Below are 19,180 nucleotides of genomic sequence, written 5' to 3'. Positions count from 1 at the left end.
GTCGCTCTCTCTCTCTCTCTCGACGGTCTCTCCGAGGCTTCGAGGCTCAGAGGTTCCGAGGCATCCTAGCATGTACGAACCGACGCGGCGACGAGTCGAGCGAGGCCAGCTACGTTTGCTCTCTCGTCACTGTCTATCCGAGCAGACAGCGTGGAGCTGCCTTCGAGCAAAGTGAGTGCGTCTAATGAGGCAATAAATAAGTCGACCGCCCTAACCGGCCTCTCCACGCTTTTCGTTCGCGACGACGTGTCCATCCTCGAGTTCTTTTCTTGCATGCGCGTACGCGGACCTATACCCACCCCCTTCCCTCCTTTCCGTCTTCCTTCTTCCTCCTTCCTCCTTCCTCCTTCCACCTTCCTCCATCTCGAAGCCAGCGGAGAACACCGCCCGGTATCGATCCTCTCGCAGATTCCCCGAATTTCATCGACTCTCGAGAGCTGTGTTCTCCAGCGAGGCCCCGTCGCCCGGACCGAGTTCTTGACCACTCCAACTCCATCAAACCGGCCATCCGGTATTAATAGCCCGCGAACGAGCGATCGCTCGGAAGACGAGAGACGCGTTCGCACTAATAACGTCGTAACGTTACTTGTTGCGAGCACCGGCACGTCGGCGTATCGGGCGGACCGCGGATCGGCCCCGGTTTATTTGCGTTAGGAGAGGCTAGCTGCGCGCTCGTTAAAGAGCCAAAGCAAATATTCCTCGGCTGTCATCCTTTGAACCGTAAGATCGGGACAGTGTCACGCGGCGGGGCACCTCTCCTCTCTTCCACATTTTCTGGTTTTCTCCGCGTCGTTTGTCGCATTGTTGCCGGGACCGTCGAAAAACAGAGACACAACTTTCCTCTTTGCGGTCGCGGGCTCCAGCCTCGTCACCGCTGGAGAAATTCGCTATTTTTAGCTCGCGCTAGTTCCTCGTTCGTTAGCACCGAGATAAGAGAATCGAGTCGCAACTTTCGACTTCGCCTCGGACCGAAGTTCCCACGCGAGCCCCGGGATGCCGGTGTACCAACTTTTTTGGAAACCGATGACCGACGGTGTGTTCGGTTCCGGTGTTCTCGTGGGTGGAGTGTTCAAGTTTCTTTTTGTCGGAGGTTGGCCGAGATGCAGGGATCCGATGGTCCCGCAGAGACGTCGCGCGCAACATATTCTGTCGTTGAACGAGATCGCAAGGAGGACGGGGAGCCGAGCGTTTAGGGTTTTTTGGTTGGGGGCGAGTTGCGACTCGCAAGCAGTCGGCTCGGTCCCGACCCGCGGTTCGCGAGCACCCCGCGAGATTCTCGCGAGTTTCTCGCGAATTCTTGTCCGCGTAACCGACGTTCTTGTCCTCGCTGTTCCAGTCGCCGTTCTCGGCAAAGAATCCTCGCCCAAATGACGATGTCACCGGCGCAGGACTCTCCGCCTCGCCGGCCGTATTACCTCGGACTTCTCCTCTTTCTTCTCGGTGTTCTTGTTCCTTCTGTTGTTCCTGTTCTGGTCGCGGTTCGTGCGGAACGAAAAGCGGCAGAGCCGTCGCTGGCCGCAACCAGCGTCGTACACGGGCGCGAGCAACCGTCCTTAACGGAATTATTGCCATTAAGGTCGTTGCATTCCCGAGAGGCCGTTGTGTACGCGCCCCGGCATCCAACCGACGCAGAACTAATGATCTTAATTAACGTTTCGTAACGAAGGTCGCTCGGACTGTCTTCCCGCCCCCTATCCTTTCCATCTGCCTTCTCTTCGACGTTTCCCCTTTCCTTTCGTTTCATCTCGTCTCGTCTCATCCCGTCTCGTCTCGTCCCGTCCCGTCCCGTCCCGTCCCGTCTCGTATCGTTTCTCTTCTTCCGATCGGTACACGGGTCCTCTTCTTCTGCCGGTTCTCGGACGTTTTTACGTCCGGATCCCGGTCTCGATCCTCCGTTCGTCCCTGTTCTTCTTGCCCCTCTTCTTCTGTCTGGTCCCGAAGGAGAGAACTCGCGGTTCCCACCGTGTCCGCGATTCCCTTCGACTCCGATTTCTCTTTTTGCTGGCCGGTCGAAACGCTTCTTTCTTGCATCGGTGAGGTTCGCCGTGTGTCCGTTTCTGGATAGTTCTTTGCTGGTAGCCTGTCACGAGTACAATGGCTTCGGAGATTTAATTACCGTAATGGCTGCGCCGTGTCCGAGTCCCTTTTGTTACTCTTTACCTATTCCGTCTCCCGACTACCCGGCTTTCAGGGGGGGCTTCGATCCGATTCGACAGCGAACCCCTCGGAAAAACGTTTCCTCGATCCAGAGCCTGGGCCCCCTAAATGACGACCGGCCGTGATCTAATTCCAGGACCGTTGGAAATCAGCTGGTGATGGACCCGATGCTCATCTGCAAGAAAACCAGGAGACTGAAGGGCAAGATGGCAGAGATCTGCCGCAAGGAGCCCTCCTTGCTCAAGGAGATCGCGAGGGGCGTGCAGGTCGGGACCAAGGAGTGTCAGTATCAGTTTCGGAATCGCAGGTGGAACTGCACCACGATCAGAAGGTCCCTGAGGAAGATTCTGTTGAGGGGTGAGTAACGAGAACGCGTGAACCATTGCACATTACTTCGTTTCTATTCTCTGCGATTCGATTTATTCATTTATCTATCGCAAAAAAATATAATAAAAATGTAAAAAAATAATTTTGATCAAGAAATCAATTGTAGAGCTAAAATTATTGGCAATGTATAGAAGTACGATAGTAAGGATTGTTATTTTTAACGTCGGTGAAGTAGAAACAAAGCTTGAAGAGGAGAGGAAATATCGATGCTTTGGAGATCAATGCATGATGTGATTGAAGGATTATAGGAGTAGCCTGATATAATGCACAGAGAATGAACAAATTTAAAACACTGTACAACGTACACGGCATGTAACATGCAAACGGGCTTACAAATCTGCCCTCCGCGTGTTAAATAATGTCGCGTTATAAAAGAGATACCCACTGAAAAAATTTAGATTATAATTTTGGACAGCCAATAGCGTTTATTGGCATGGAACCGCAGGCGACCGGATGAAATGTCTCCGGAAGAGGTTCTTCTCGAGGTCCGCTTCGCTCTCGAGCTCCGCCTTGACATTGATAGCTCTATTCGCGACTCGAGACGGACCACGGTCGATCGTCGATCGGCATCCTCGCTAGCGATTCGCGAGCGACCGCTCCCGTTGGTTGCGCAATGAGATCGACGGATCCCACCGATTTTCGAGAATCGTTCGCGTACACGCATCGCGTGTCGTCCCGCCGTTCGGAATCCGTAGGCGGTGCAAACGTCCCGCTTTTCGGTCCTTCTTTCTTCATTCCACGGTGATTCCGGTGCGGTCGGAGTGGGGGAGGGGGAGAGGGGGCGAGCGAGGGGCGTTCCATTTCGCAAGATACGTTTAATTATTACGGTAGACTTTACGGCGGGACGAGTGTGTCCCCTCGGCCCATCGTACCGGGAACTCGGGAGCGCTCCGCGAAAAAAGCGTAATCACGGGCGAACGATTTTCTCGGAATCGAAGCGATCTCTCCCCGCCGGTCGGTTAGAATTTCGTGACGGTAAATGGAACAAATCGATCGGGCGATCGAACTCGGGTTGTTGCGCGAGGCAAGATTCTCACGCGGCTGGATTAGCGCGCGTTCCGGGGCCAGACGAGAAGGAGAACGAACCTGTCCGCGTGGCTCGCTTAGTTACCCGTCCGATGTATTAATTCCGGGTGATCGAGCACAACAACTAAATCGAAGACAGCGTGTCCAATAGGCCGAACTGCTCTCTAGGTTCCGCTATCAGATCGGTGCCTTTTGGTAGCTTGACAGATTGACACTGTCCGTCGGATATTAGTGGCAATATGTTCCCTTAATTAAAGGCTTCATTGCCGGACAGGACCTGTCCTCGAGGACCGTTCCGTCTCGTCTCGCCTCGCCTCGTCTTCTTCTCTTGCGCCGTTCGTTCTCCCGTGCTCTCGCTTTCCCCGTTTCTCTTCAGCTCCCTTTTCGACATCCCCCGTTAGCCAGGATCGCGAGATTACCATCGATCCTGTCGATCGTGGTTGCTGCGCGGACCCGATGCGATTCGTCGGCGGGCCAAGGGCCGAGCTGCCTACAACCACCACCGCACCGACGCGTGGATACCACGATGGACGATCGATGATCGAATTATATCCGACACTGTCGGCGATGCCTGACGATCGTCGCTCCCTCCCTGCTCTCGCCCGCTCCCCGAGATTCCTGGCGATACGGTTCGTCGTATTATTTCACGACCGGACCTCTCTTCGGCCGTCTCTCGGAGCCGCGCCGGGATTAATTAACCCTGGCCCTCTCCCCCCCCCCCCCCCCCACCTTGCTTTAATATTCGCTGCGCGCGATCTTTCCGCCGTACCGTGGTATTCGCGGAATCGGATTCCGATACCGCACACGCGGCTCGGACTCGACTCGACGCTGCGGGACGCGGCGGGACGTGCAGACGAGTCTACCGACCGGACCGACGGGGCTCTAATTTGCGTTCCACCTGGCGCTTACGAGCTCCCCCCATCCCACAAAAACGATACCACGCCGTAAAGACGACAAAGTCCGATTATATTATGCTTTGTATGGGAATCGTAAAGTTCCGCGCGGCGGCTGCGTCGTAAACGACCAACACAGGCTTCCGTTGCTACCGATTTTCCCCGGCGATGTTCTTTCTTGTAATCGTAAACGCGGCGGTCGCGCGCGCGTACCTCGGCTGGCGCTGTAATTAGCCGATTCGGTCGATTCGGTCGCCTCGCTTGCCGTCGGCTTGTCGGCGAGCCATCGGAAAAGCTCCCCCGAGGCTCCCCCCGGGCTTCGAAACGGTAGTCGGTTCGTGCTCGGTTCGGAAAAAAAGGTTGGACGGGCAGGTACATAAATCCCGACCGCCGCTTCGGGTGCATTATTGTCCGGCGTGGATCGATGACAGGAGCGACGATGTGTTAACCGGTCGTTTCGGGTGACGATCCCGGACGTCGTCATTTATCTGCTACTCCGGGCGAAGACAGCTTCGCCCTGGGAAGTCCGCCGCAAGAAAAATATACGAGTTTTTGGGCCACCCTCGGCGCGAGGTCGGACCAGCAAACACGCTTTTGTGTTCGCGGGGGTCGCAAACGGTCTCGCCGCCTCCTCGCGTATTTGCAAATACCCCCGGCGAGACGCTTATCGGCCCACACTCGTCTCCGTGGAGGTCCTCGGTATTTCAGGACACCGTCGACTACACCGTCGACGAATTTCGAATACCGTTGGCCGAGTTCCGGAACACGGGGTTTTCGAGAGACGGATTCGTGGGAGCCTGGTCGAAGAAGTATCTCGGCCGATCCGCTCGGGGGGCTGAAAGGATCGAACCGAGGAAAAATTCCTAACGGGCGAAGAGACACAGAGGGAAAAGGCGAAGAGGGCCGGAGGAGGCACGCTACCGGCGGCGCCTATCTTAATTCTCGATTGACGTTTATTTATCTGGCGACGTTTAATTTTTATGGGCGCGATCCGGCCGATAGGTTAGCCGCGCAGGTAGCTCCCGCTGTGTGGTCCGAGTTCGGAGGAAGATCCGAGGTTGGACTGGTAGAACATTCGTGGACGAGCAGCACCTCTTAATTGAGGGGTGCCGCGTGTCGCGATAAGAGGAACACGGGCGTCAAAACCTGTGGAAAGAGCTACCTAGGGGGAAACGAAAGGAGGAAGGAATTTATTGTGCTGCCACACGGCTAGTGGCTGGCGCGATCCTCCTCGAATTCTCCTCGAAACCTCCACAATTCGTGCGGTTCGCCTGTCCGGGCAAAATTAAGAGAGTGGTAATTTCGTGGTCTTCCGCGACCACGGAATCAACAAATTGCTTTTTCTTCTGTCCCCTACCGATCGAGCGGAGCCGGGAACGGGGCAACAATTCGACCACCGACATTTCGGTGGCCTCCGATGACGGTCGGGTGAACGACCGGTTCGGAAGCTCCGTGTCTAACTTTTCTCCGGATCGTCTCGAAAACTCGTGTCCGACCGACGTTCCATCGGCTCTAACGACGACGCTCACCTTGGCTCGTTAATAAACTCGAGCTCCGTCCCGCGCGACGCCGATTCGTCCGCCGGATACGTTCTCACAATAATTTGATTCGCGCTAATTGCCCTCGCGGTCTATTCGATTAACAAACGGCCGAGCGAATCGAAACGAAACTCGAAAATCTCGCGTCCCTCGAGGCGATATCGATTAAGCGATTAAGCGGTTCGAGCGATCCGAGCGATTCGAACGATCGAGCGATGAACCGATTAACGCCCCCGGAATCTGTAGCGAAGCCGGGAAGCACCGGCGCGACCCGCTCGGTAGCTCTCGTGGGAATAAAGAGGACGGTTTACGCTTAATAAACCACGCTCTCGACCAAGGTGGTCCACGGGATGTGCAACCTCTGTTCCGAACCTGCTTCGAATCACAGGGTTCGCGTTTATCGGTAATAGGGTGGGAGTGGCGAGTTAAATGGAATCGCTACTAAATCGGAGGCTAATTATTTGGCGGCGAGAGCGCAGCGAGCGGCGTCACCGGCTCGTAAAAACTCACTCCTGAATATCTCATCGGATCCCCGATCCCGCGTCGCCGGAATCTTCCAGTAAACTCGATAACTTACGACGAGTCCCGGCGCGTCCGGACGCGGCTCGCGATCCGATCGTTTTCCACCGCAAGCCCGTCGAACCGTACAAAGTTTGCGCGCCGTGGTTTCGGCGTGCTCGAAGGGGACCGCGTAGGAGAGGCGAGAACGGTCGGTACGATAATCAGCGAGCTAAAACCGATTTAGCGCCGCGGCGCTAAGTGTTTTGTCGCCTCGCGAACTCGGTGCTAACTAATGCGCTCCGTAAAGGACGCGGATCCGTCTCGGACGTCTCCTCTCTCTCTCTCTCTCTCTCCCTCGCCTTGGAATATTCGTGAGCTCGCCGACGCGTTTTCCACGAGCTGGAAACCGACACCCGGGATTGCCACACACGTCGTCGTCGCGGTCGATCGGTTCGTCGCCGCGATTTCTTTCTCGTCCCAGCGAAGCTTCCAGCAAATCGAGGCTTTCGTCTTCGAGAATGTGTTCCTAACGGTCCCCGTGCCTCCTAGCCGATTCGAGGAATCGCGCGAAACTCAATTGACACGGTGCGCACCGGCGAGGTGGGGAGAGGCACACAGGCCTCCCCAGGTGAGCTTCGCCGAGGCAATTTCTGCCGATTTATCCGTGGCACTCCAGCAGCGAAAACGGTGGCCGTCTCGTCGACACCCTCGCCGCAGGAAACAACAATACGCGGGCCATGAGCGCCGATTATAGGGGAAGCGTGTCTTCCGGGCTGAAAAGGGAAAACCTGAATTTTTCTCGCTTCGAACCGATACGTCGGAGATCGTCGCAACGGCAGGAAGGAAATTACCCATGACTAAACAGAGGAGGCCCCCGGTGTCCAGTGTCAGGGAAGAGACCGTAGCCTTTTCGACCGTTCGTTTCTCGATTCTTTTCACCTTTTCACCGTCTTGACGCTTCCCCATTGTGCGGGGAGTTCACGGGTCGTGTACCGATACGCGTTCCCGATTCGAGACGGCGCTAAGTCGATTCTCGGTTTTTCGGGAACCGAAGCCGGCGGGTACCGTACGCGCAGGTCTCGATCGACTTTAAATGGCCGGTCCGTTGCGCCGCGGATACTTTCCCCGGGGACTGTACTCGACGATGTACCGTGGAGATGCGCAGCCGGTATTCCCCCCACAAAGGATTGACAATAGCAAACAGTTTAATGTCCCGTGCGTTTATTGTATCTCGGCTACCGTGGCTTTAACTTCCATCGGGAGAATCGGAGAAAGGGTGAAAGGAGAAGAGGAGAGGACGAGAGAGAGGAAGAGGAGAGCGGAATGCCGGGACAGATCTGTTATTCTGTTAGACTCTGGCCGGTCGCCGGTGACATTTGAATGCTCGCTCGATTTCACGAGTCGCCGAAGGGAACGCCGTGGAGCAAGAGGAACACCGGGAGGGAGAGAAAACGAGAACTTCCATATCTTTTGCGTTCTGCGTTCTGCGTTTCAACGTGGACCGTGGCACGGGACCCCCCCTCGCCTCTCGGCACCGCCGCGATCCGCTCTACCACCGCCTCGTATCTCCTCGAGGATGTCTGGTCTCTCTCCGCTCGAGCCGCGTTTTCCCGGCGAATTCCCGGCGACTCGGTCTAGATGCGCCCATGTCGTGATGCCCAAAGAAAAGAGGAACGAAGAGAAACGGGACGGACGGATAGAGAGAGGGTTCGCCGTAATTACCGTGGTATCTTCGAGAGTCCAGGCTGCTTCGGCTGGCAAAGAGCACGCGGGACGACGGGTGTCGACCGGCCGGAGACAGAGAAAGGGAGAGGAAGAGGGAGAAAGAGAGCCGGGGACCGAGGAGAAATTCCTGCGAGAGAAGAGAATCCAGCGGTGATACCACGCCGCTCAAAAATCTCGCGGAATCTCGAGAAAAGGCGAGTGGCCGTTGCCGCAATTGGTCATTGGGCGATTTTTGCTGGCATTCATGCGTCCGTTCTCGCTGTATTTATTGGAGAGGTTTCTCTCGTACTATCTGCTATACACGGGGGTTAACTAAACGCATATCCCCCTCTCTCTCTCTCTTCGCTGCCCGCTCTCCACACGTTCGATATTCTTCTCTTTATTTACGAACGCGGCCCGCAATTTATGCCCTCGGTTGCGCGCTCCGGTCCTTCTTCACCACCACGGCGATCCTTTCGGACCACCGGATCTATTCGCAATTAGAGCAGATCGAGTAACACGAGGTCCGGTCTGGATACGAACCGATCCGATTCGTCTCGTCTCGTCTCGTCTCGTCTCGAAAAGGGTCGACGCGAAACGGCCGCGAGCCGATTTACGGACGCCGGCCGATCGATGCACCGGTCGACCGAGCGCGATCTATTGCGCACGAATCGGCGGATCCACCGCGATAAATCGCGAGCCGGCCAAACAAATCACTCGACAAGACCGATCGATGGTATCTGGCCGCGTCGATCGGCCGGGCCGGCGACATAATTCCTACAATGGCGGCACGATGCACCTCGTCGTCGCAAATTACACGCTTACATAATCCCACGGACCGATTAATCACCGCGCGATTTACGACGAGGTACGTACTCGAGACTGAGGCGCGCACCGGGGCCTACGACGATCGAACTCGCGCGCTCTCCTCGGCTCGTCGCGCGAAAATCCTATAAATCAACGCGCTTTCAATGTCCCGGCTGATCCCCGCGATTCCGCAATTTTCACGGCGATCGAACCGAAGACGCGAAACACCTGTGAAACGTGCACCGTTTAAGGCGGGATGGCATTTCCTGCGGCGACTGGATGTTCGGGGCAGATCGTGGTAAGAAAGATCGGGGATAGATGATCGTTCGCCGATCATCGAACGGAAGCGCGATCGGCGTTCGTTCCCTACCGAGAGAGGCGACGCGGGGACGCGCGAGTCTCTCGGAGGTCGCGTTGCGCGTCGGTTCGCGAGTAAACGCGAAAATCAGGGGCGACGCAAGAATGGAAGAAGCGGAGACGAAAAGGAACGAAGGAGGAGAAGGAAGAAGAAGGAGAAGAAGAACACTCGCAATTAAACACGGCGTAACTCTCGCTCCGAGGATAATGCCCCGGAATGCTGATAATTGGCTGAGCCGTCGAGGCGACCCGAGACGATGGCCGCGGTCCGTGCACCTGGCAGCCCGGCACTGCAAGATCATCGGCTCGCGATCCCTCGTGTCTAATTGATTCGAAGTGATTTATATTACCTGCTGCCTCTCTCCACCTCGAACATTCCCCGACCCCTCGACCACGCTCTTTTACCTTTTCTTCGATGCGAATGCAACCGCCAAGGCGCGCCGAGCAGAGCCGCATCGCATCTCTTCGGTACCGAGAGGACTCTGTGCGCCGGAGGATGGTACCGATCGCGGGACGAATTTCAACGCATCTGGCTGGCACCGAATCGGCATCGAATGAGCGTCGAATAAGCGTCTCGAGTACTCGTCGAATCGGCATCGCGGGAGGAACGGTCGGTCCGTTCGCTTTATTTTCCCTCGGCCGTAGAGACGAACGGGCCCTTGCTAATGATCGATCGGAGTCACGATCGCCTTGTCTCATATTCACGGGGTCCGAGCGGCCGGGAGATCGGACGATTTCGTCGCGTCGAAAGATCGATGAGAAGTCGCGGGAACGAGGGGAACGCGATCGCGATCGCGATCGGGGGAACGTAAAGGCAAGGGACGCGGCCAGCGAGCCTGGCGAACACAAACTCGGAGAAACAGCAGAAACAGCGGCAGGCTACGAAGGCTTTCGCTCTCGAACCTCGATATCAGATCGCTCGTATAAAACTATCGTATCGTTTAAATACGCACTGAAAGGTGAGGCGATGCATCGGAAGATACGCGGGCGGTGGCAGGCTGCTTCTCTCTCTCTCTCTCTCTCTCTCTCTCTCTCTCTCTCTCTCTCTCGGGCTGCGTCTCCTCGTTCCGTCTGTACGTTGGTTCATTCGTTCGTTCGATCGCTCGTTCGTTCGTTCGTTGGTTCGTTCGTTCGTACGTTCGTTCGTACGTTTGTACGTTCGTTCGTTCGTTCGTTCGTCCGTCCGTCCGGCCGTCCGTCGGGCTGTGCGTCGATCCGCGCCGAAGATACCCGCCTGGAATCCATGGGAACCACCGAAGAACCAGACTTAACGCGTACGTGTAACCCCTACCCGAGTTCTCGCGCCCGTCCCGTGCCCTCCCCCTCTGGTTTCGGCGCTCCTCTTCTACGGGTAGACCGCTACCAGGATCTTTTCCGTCGCGTTTCCACCGCGCGATGTCGTCCGAGATTCCGCGTCGCGTGCTTTGATCCGCGACATTAGTATGCCCGACTGGTTTCCGCCGGAGCGTTTTCGAAACGGATAATTGCTTCGCGGCTCGCCGCGTTTCGCCGCGCCTCGCTCGCCCCGGACTCGCCTCGAGTCGGCGCGGAAACGCTTCGCTTCGTTTCGATTCGATCGCTCGCCCCGACCAAACAGATCTGCTCGCGATACTCGACCCGGCGCGGCGGGTCTGCGGCGGCCTCCCTCCGTTTCCCGTAATTGGCCCCGCATTCCGCGTTACGATTATAAGTTAATCCGGACCCGCAAGATTCTATCTGTCGCAAGAGCGAGTCGAGCGACGCGAACTCGGGCGAATCTTGGACTAGAGGCGGGACAGGAAACCTCTCGAAACGAGGAGCAAGAGAGAGAGAGAGAGAGAGAGAGAGAGAGGGGGAGATGAGTCCGAGAGCTCTGGACACGCGGAAGTGGAAAAAAAGGTTTCGAGAGGATTTGCAAAACCCGGATGCCGGGCAGGTGAGAGACAATGGGTGTCGGAGATAGAGAGGGGGAGAGACATGGAGCCGCTGCACGGACGCGGTAGTAATCTGCCGTTTTGAAAAGGGGTGGAACTCCGCCGTGTTTTGTCCGCCTAATGATGGAGTGGAGACGTGACAGGTGAATCCGAATACACACGCCACCGAAACCCGTCGCCGCGGTCCTCTCGGCGGCCGTCTCCCGCCCCGTTTCAGCCATCCTCCTCCTGGACGACATCCCGATTGTCCCCTTCTTCCAACTCGTTGCATTATCTTCAGGGTTCGACTCTCTGTTTCCAGATACCAGGGAGACAGGGTTCGTGAACGCCATCACCGCGGCCGGAGTCACCTACGCCGTCACCAGAGCCTGCACCATGGGCCACCTCGTCGAGTGCTCCTGCGACAAGATGACGTCGAAAGGTAAAACTCCTGCACTCGAATCTCCTCGCGAGAAGTACATTTTCATTTTGTTTGTCCCCTAACTGCGTCCATAGGCAATTGTTCTAAGGAACGTTCTCAAGACACCTAGACGTGACATAGCCTTCATTGCGCACTCTTGCGAATGGCTACCACTACGGATCGTATACTCTCGCTGTCAGTTCTATTAAGCGGGTATTCTCACTTAGAGAAAACGTATTACGTATTAAATTTCTTTACACGAATACGAAATCACTGATATTATCAGTACCATACTTAGCATGTCTTTGTTATCTTATTAAGTATTCAGTTTTGTTCAGGTTTTAAAACTATATATTCTCCAGAAAAATATAAAAAACCGATTAACGCTTTCATAGATTCACACTAGAATACCGCATTAAACCGTGTAATTGTTCATCGGTCTAACATTTGTTCCCGCGAAGATCCAACAGTCCTCCGATCGCTATGCGCAGGTAACCGATTCGGCAAGTTCATCCCGACCCCGGAGATCCAGAAGAGCCTGCCGACCGAGAGTGACTGGGAATGGGGCGGATGCGGGGACAACGTGAAGTTCGGGTTCAAAAAGTCGCGAGAGTTCATGGACGCGCCTTACCGGAAACGCAGCGACATCAAGACGCTGGTGAAGCTGCACAACAACGACGCCGGTCGTCTGGTAGGCAGCTCGACTCCGCGTTTCCTCGGCGAGACGTTGGTGGTGACAAGGTGAAGGACTTTGGTTTTGATTGGCAGGCGGTGCGGGACTTCATGAGGACGGACTGCAAGTGCCACGGGCTGTCCGGTTCGTGCACGGTGCGCACGTGTTGGCGGAAGATGCCGCCGTTCCGCGACGTTGGCAACCGGCTGAAGGAGTCGTTCGACGGCGCGGCCAAGGTGATCCCCAGCAACGACGGGCACAGCTTCATCACCGAGGGGCCGACCATCAAGCCGCCGGATCGGTTCGACCTGATCTACAGCGAGGACTCGCCGGACTTCTGCAAGCTGAACCGGAAGACGGGCTCGCTGGGCACCCAGGGTCGCCGGTGTAACTCGACCAGCCCGGGCGTCGACGGCTGCGAGCTGCTCTGCTGCGGCAGAGGCTACGACACCCGAATCGTCAAGGAGAAGGTGAACTGCGACTGCAGGTTCCGGTGGTGCTGCGAGGTCACTTGCAACACTTGCCTGGACAAGAAGACGATCAACACCTGTCGTTGATCGGCCCGCAAAACGAGCGACAGAAACCAGATCTCCTCATTTAGGATAAAACGTCGTTGTAATATACGCGTCACGCGCGGATCGAGTCGCGCGTTGGCAGCGGGACGAGCGATACAGCTCGTCTCGCGCCGTTCGAAGCTTTCCAGGTATCTCCAGCTGTTTATTTTAAGCAATTACTCGCCCGCGAGAAGATTCCCGCCTTTTCCGCTTGCGTCCTCCGATCTCGATAATGTATCCAACCTAACTCCTCCCCTCGCGGTTTTTGTACATAAGACTGAATCGAACGAATCGTTTTTATTATACATTGTGCTCCGTCGAATAAAAGCATGTATCCTCGGCCGAAAATTCTTCGTTGGTTACCTCCCGCAATCGCAACTACGATCCCCGAGACCAAACGTCCCGAATCCCCCCATACGGCCGTCGAGGCGATCCGCGTGCCTCCGCAACCGAGGTAAGCGTTCCGCGATCAATTCTCGTGACAAAAGGAGGGAAGGTGGAGAGGGACAGAGGACGCGTGGTGTGCCGGAGATAAAGGATATGGGGGAGGGGCAGTCGCCGGAACGTCGGGAAGTTAGGAGGCCTCGTATATTAACGCGTCTTGTAGAACACAGGCTTTTAGCTGTAATTCGACCTTGTACACGGGAGAGGTCGCGCGAGCAATAAACAACCGGTGTCTACATCTCCTATAAAATAGTTTTACGGCGAGACCGAGGAGAGGAATTTCGCGTCGTCGTAAAGCCGGAAAGGAGCGCGCGCGTATGCTTCTCGCGTCGTCTCGCTTCATCTCGACTTGGTATCGCCGCGTTTCGGCGATAGCGGAAGCCATAAACTCGTCGGAGAGAGAAATCCTTTTCCCTTGGATTCTCGCGCGCGCGCGCGCGCGCCGTTTATTGGACGTGAAAATTAGCGTGGTCGGATGGACCGAGTATTCGGGTCGGGACCGTTTCTCCCGACCGGTCCTTCTCGATCGTTCTCCAGCGGATTCCGAAATCTACGACGGGGCCCTAGGGCAAGGGGAAAATTGAGGGACGCGACAAGCAATTATCGCGTTGCGAGAGATGGTAGCGCGATGGTGGTGAGATCGCGGTTGGGGGGGAATGGTAGATGGTCAGGATCGAGAAACGGCTCGGCGGGTCATCCTCGGAGTTAGAGGATCGTCGCGCTCGAGAGGAAAGTCCTTCGGAGGGGTTAAGTAAAAAGTTTAGGATCGCGCCTACACCCTCCAATTTAATACGTGACGCGGCAGAGAGGAGAAGACCGCGCGAGAAGAGTCAGCGTAAAAGGTCTCTTAATAGAGAGGTCGACCTCTGGAGGGTACGAAGGTGGTGAGCTGCAATTAGCCCCACCAGCCATCCGGGCCGGACCGTCCGGACTCGATTAGCCCATGGCCAGGAGATTGGTCTGCTTGTAGCGGGCTGGGTGGTCCAACCGGGGTAATTTTCGGCTGCCGTCGACGTTCCCCTTTGAGGGAAAAATGGCCCCCTCCGAAATTGGTCCCGGACGTTACCGCGTACCGATGCGGTGCGGTGCGGTGCGGCGCGGTGCGGTGCGGCGCGGCTCGTCCCGGCCTCGGCAGTCGGCGCATCGAGTACCACAACTGCTCTCGGGCCTGCATATAGTCCGGGCGCCATCTTCGTTCATCCTGCTCCGCCTCTTCGCTCCTAGGCGAGGGGGGCAAGCGCAAAGATCTTCCGGTGGTAATTCAATTTCACCCGGGCAGAGACGTTGCGTACCGGTTATTACGGTCTAATGAAAACATCGCCGCTACGGAACGATGCTCGATTTACCGATTACCGTGTTTGCGCGCTTATTAGCCGTATTTTCCCCCCTGCTCGAATCGCGAAACCGTGCCTCGGAATAAATCCGAGCGCCGTGCAGAGAGAGAGAGAGAGAGGACGCTGATCATCGTTGCGTCCGGCGAAAAGGCCTGCAAAATTCGGAAAGCTCGTAAAAACAGATGGCGAAACGAGTCGGAGGGTTGCGCGCGGACATTCGGAGTGAATGGAGGGCGAAACTCTCCCACGGAGAAGGATCGTTCGGCACCGTTCCCGGAACGATTAGACGCGGAACAATGGTGGCCGCGGAACGCACGTGGGTCGTGACGCGCGACAAAACCGCAAAACGCGACCGTGATTAATCGTCGTGCTCGCCCTCGCGACCACGCTTTTCTCGTCTCGGTCTTTCTCCTAGTACGCGTTCCGTTGTTTTCATAGGGTCCTTCGACTCTCGGTACTCGACCGACGCACAACGGCAGGAAGCGATCGGTCGGTTTCTACGAACCTCGAGGGTTCGATGAAATTGCGAATATCCGGAGAGTAACGAGAAAAGGAATAGAGAACGGGAGAGAAAGAAAGAGGGGAGGGGAGAGGGGGGGAAGAAGGGTGGAAACCGCATCGGATGCGTTGGACGATGCAAGTCGCGAGTGTACGGAGGCAAGACATCGAGGCGGCGCCGGAGGTGGTCGGTCGTTCGAGCCGGCCGCGCTGCTCCGACGCCAATATTAATTAAACGATCCCATAAGCGCCTAACAAACTGGCTGTACGTTAGGCGGTTTATTGGAGTCCCCGAGCAGGACGTTAAAATGTTCCAATCTTAATTAGGTAGGTGTTTACAGGAGGATAATTCCACGGGCCTTAAGCCGGTGCACTATTCACCGTTTGTACCGGACGCGGGCCACCGGCCACGAACGCATTTCCGTTCGTATCTCTATCTCTCTCTCTTTCTCTCCTCCTCTTCTCTTTGCCTCCTGTCCGAGTTCTCCGCCGAATATTCCTCGAAAAGATGTTTACTCCGATGCGGAGACCGACGTTCTCTCTCATCCAGAATCGTCGTTCCTCGTCCGTTCCACGACCGATCCTCCTCGCGCCCGTTGCTCCCGTACTCGTCGACGTCGCCGTCGCCGTCGCATCGTCTTGGCTCCCTTTCGCGCCCTTACCTCCGTGGAACCCGAACCACGAAGGACAGTGTCGCGAGGTAGGTGGAGAAGGTCGTTGAAATCTTTACGGTTCTTCCAACTTCTTGGAATTTCTTCGACCGCCTCCTCTGTCTCTCTCTCTCTCTCCCCCCCGTTTCGTCCCCCCGGTCTCGACGGCATACTGGTCTTGCGTAATTAGCTGCGAGTCGCGTTCTTTTCTTTCGCTTTTTCCCTTGTTCGCTCTTTTTCTCGAAAAGCGGGGAGCAACAGGGGCGGGACGACTAATTTTCGCTCGGAATGCGCTTCGGATAAGCAGCAGTCCACTCTCTCTTCCTCACCACCACCACCACCCCCCCTCTCTCTCCTCCTTTCGCTCTATCCGTTCCTCTCTCTCTCTCTCTCTCTCTCTCTGTCTCTCTCTCTCTCTCGCAGCCGAGATCGCCGATTATACCTGGCCCGTGAAAAGATTCGCGTCGATCTAATTTTACTCCTCGCCTCGGGTAACACTGACCAGACCACGGACCGCGAGAACGGTAATTCGCGTCGGTTCGAGAAACATTTAGAAGCGGTTAGCGTTTCCTCGCGGCGCGATCCTTCGCGTCCCCGGCACTCGTGGTCCAGAGCACCCGAGACCAGATCGGGAAATCGTCGATCTCCGTGGCCTCCGGTGGTGCGGCTCGGACTCCGGATCCTTATCGCCTACCGATCGAGGCCTCGGAAACGATTCGATTCGCGGCGACGATTTACGCGAATCGTGGAAAATCGGTTACGGCGAGCGGGCAACGCCGCGTCGCGAGGAAATCGTAATTTCTCCACGGTTGAACGCGAGAGCGGACTCCGGGGCCGGGTCGGGGCCGGGACGGGGCGAGACGAGGCGTAATTATCGACCGCGCGGTATCGGTGAGTCCCTTTTTTAAAGAACTTTTCTCCACCGGGCGAGGAATTCGGCGTTATCGGGGCACACTTCGACGAAGGAACTCGCTCGCTTCGTTTCGTTTCGCTGGTCGCGTCTCGTTTTCAATTTATCGGGGCCTAGAGATTGTACCACCATCGCGCCGAGATTGTCCACGAAGTCGCACGAAGGTCTAGACGCGTCCCGTTCCCAATTTATCGGAACGCGAGATACCACGCTGCGCTAAGATCGACCACAGGGCTGCCCACAAATCCAGATGTATCTCATCTTCGATTTATTGCTGCTGGAATTTCCTTGTTTTATTTTGCTTGTTCAACCAACAGGAATACCGTTTCGAGTTAGCGCTACAAAGATATTCGCAGTTAGATAAAACACGAAGCGATTGCTGGTTGAAACGATTAAACGAGAAGAAAATGGCGAACGTGCACCGTAAAGGGAACGGCGATTTTCTTGTCCTGGAAGTATTTTCAATCTAAGAGAAGCCGACGAGCAACACGAGAGGCAACTTAAACAACATAAAGCGAGCAATTCCGAACAGATAATCACGCCATTAGGAGAATAAACTTTGCGATTGTAAAAACAATTCGTGTGTGTATAAATAAAATACATTTAATCAACAAACAATTATTACACTGATTGTCGGAGTATCCTACCGCAATGTATTTTAGTGCTTGTACCGTTATTGAAAGCTATAGATAAATACAATTTCATATGAGAGAAGAACAACAACTTTAACGGAAAGGCGTTTTAAGAAAACTATTGAAGCGCGGTACCGGTCTAATAAAATATCGGACTAGGAAATATATTTCAGCGCGCATGAAACCGGGATTAGAAATACAGTACGCTCCACCCCGAGACTGTGCCTCAAGTTGCGCAAAAGTCGAGATGCGTTTTATTCTGAATTTATCGAGGCTGGTAATACGACCGTGCCAGCAATACTGCCTACGACTCGCAGAAAAAACCCTAGATTCGTCCCGTTCTCAATTTATCGGGGGGTTAGAGATACCTTTCCCCGTCTAGATTGTCGAGAAGATACAGAAACTGCTCCGGCACGGAAAGCCTTGGCTCGAAAAGTCTCTAAAGAATCTTGGACGCGTAGCAGAGAGGAGCGGAGCGGAGTAGAGCTCTCGCTGCTGGCAGAAAAGGAGGACCGTAACGAGACTGGTCAGCATGGTAGAGAGACAGAGAGAGACGGAGGCAGAGTCATAGTCAGACTCGGAGGCAGAGGCAGAGCCAGCAGGACGATAAATATCTCTGTGCGGTCGCGTTGCGAGCACACGACATTGTGGGCAATGGTCGTAAACCGACGTGTTGCGATCCCCTCGCGGCCCGCGCGGCTCCTCTGCCCCCTCCTCCCTCGCGGCTCCCATCGGTGTGTGTTTTCGATGCCAGATTATACGCGCTGGACCGTGGCACCGACAACTTCATCCGCGGGGCGCCTCTGATTTATCCTTATTAATAAAACTTTAAAGTGCTGTTAACATGTGCCGAAGGGTGGCGGTAACGGAGAACGCGCCGCGCAGACCCCGAGAAAGACCGAGGGCACGAGGAGGGTGGGACGACTCCGGCTGGACAGCGAGGAGGATGAAACGAGCCACGGTCGGAAAAGTATTGCGCCTCTATCCGGTCTTCGTGGGCGACCGAAATTTCGCCGATCGGATCCGCCCTCGATCCGGCATCCTCTTATCGGGCTCTATCGAACCCTTCGGACTGATTAGACGGGGGGCCCGTTGACGCGGACTTGGGGGAAACAGGTGGTCCGATTTCGGCTGATCAGCGAACGCGATGTTGGCCAATTTTGAAACGCGTTTTCGTACGGCGGAGTTCGCGGAGCTTCGAAAAATCTTTTATAGAGACAGGGAGGTTAGCGACGGAGGGGACCCGGATCGCGAGCGAGAGGAATTGGCGAGTGAAATCGGTGGTCGAAAGTTTCTCCGGCGAGACTGAGCACACGCATGGTCGCCCAGCGGGGTGCTCGAAACCCGACGGCACGGGGGGGCGAGGGCTCGGGGGGGCGAGAGGTCCCGAGGATTCGAGCAGCGCCTCGACGAGATATCAGGCATTATTAAAAGTACATAAACACCGCGAGGTAAAACGCGAATTATGGCCGGGACTGGCTGTGAATTAAGGAGGGGCGACGACGGGGCGATGAGAGCACCGGATAAAAAGAGCCATCGTGCGAGCTTACGCCTCGCTACTTCCTTTGCCCCCGGATCCTGCCTCTCCTTGACGTCTCTCTCTCCGCCTCCGTGCACTCCCAGCTTCTCCTCGTCTCTTTATTTATCTACTCGAGCCGGGAGGCTGCTCGGCCCCGCGCGTCCGTGATTCCCGTTGTTCGTAAAATCGAGAAACCGTGAGATAAGGATCCCGGCGGGGATCGCCGCGAAGAGACGCGATCGCATGGATTCTGGATCGCGTCGATCAGTCCGTGAAAGACGAG

At 55.8% G+C, this 19,180-nt stretch overlaps 1 protein-coding gene across 3 annotated transcripts in view; it reads left to right on the top strand.

The window, feature by feature from the left end:
* Positions 1 to 13,246, top strand: part of LOC144476508 (protein Wnt-6) — a 54,588-nt gene extending 41,342 nt beyond the window's left edge. For all 3 annotated transcript variants that reach the window (XM_078193556.1, XM_078193554.1, XM_078193555.1), the window contains 4 exons: positions 2,294 to 2,514; positions 11,585 to 11,704; positions 12,175 to 12,374; positions 12,452 to 13,246. In XM_078193556.1, the coding sequence (XP_078049682.1) occupies positions 2,316 to 2,514; positions 11,585 to 11,704; positions 12,175 to 12,374; positions 12,452 to 12,913 (981 nt within the window). In that variant the 5' untranslated portion in view covers positions 2,294 to 2,315 and the 3' untranslated portion in view covers positions 12,914 to 13,246. The remainder of the gene's footprint in view (positions 1 to 2,293; positions 2,515 to 11,584; positions 11,705 to 12,174; positions 12,375 to 12,451) is intronic.
* Positions 13,247 to 19,180: the final 5,934 nt, after the last annotated feature.

The sequence above is a fragment of the Augochlora pura genome, chromosome 10 (assembly GCF_028453695.1).
Source record: "Augochlora pura isolate Apur16 chromosome 10, APUR_v2.2.1, whole genome shotgun sequence".
Taxonomy (NCBI): Eukaryota; Metazoa; Arthropoda; class Insecta; order Hymenoptera; family Halictidae; genus Augochlora; species Augochlora pura.
This window is presented reverse-complemented; position numbering and strand designations above follow the sequence as displayed.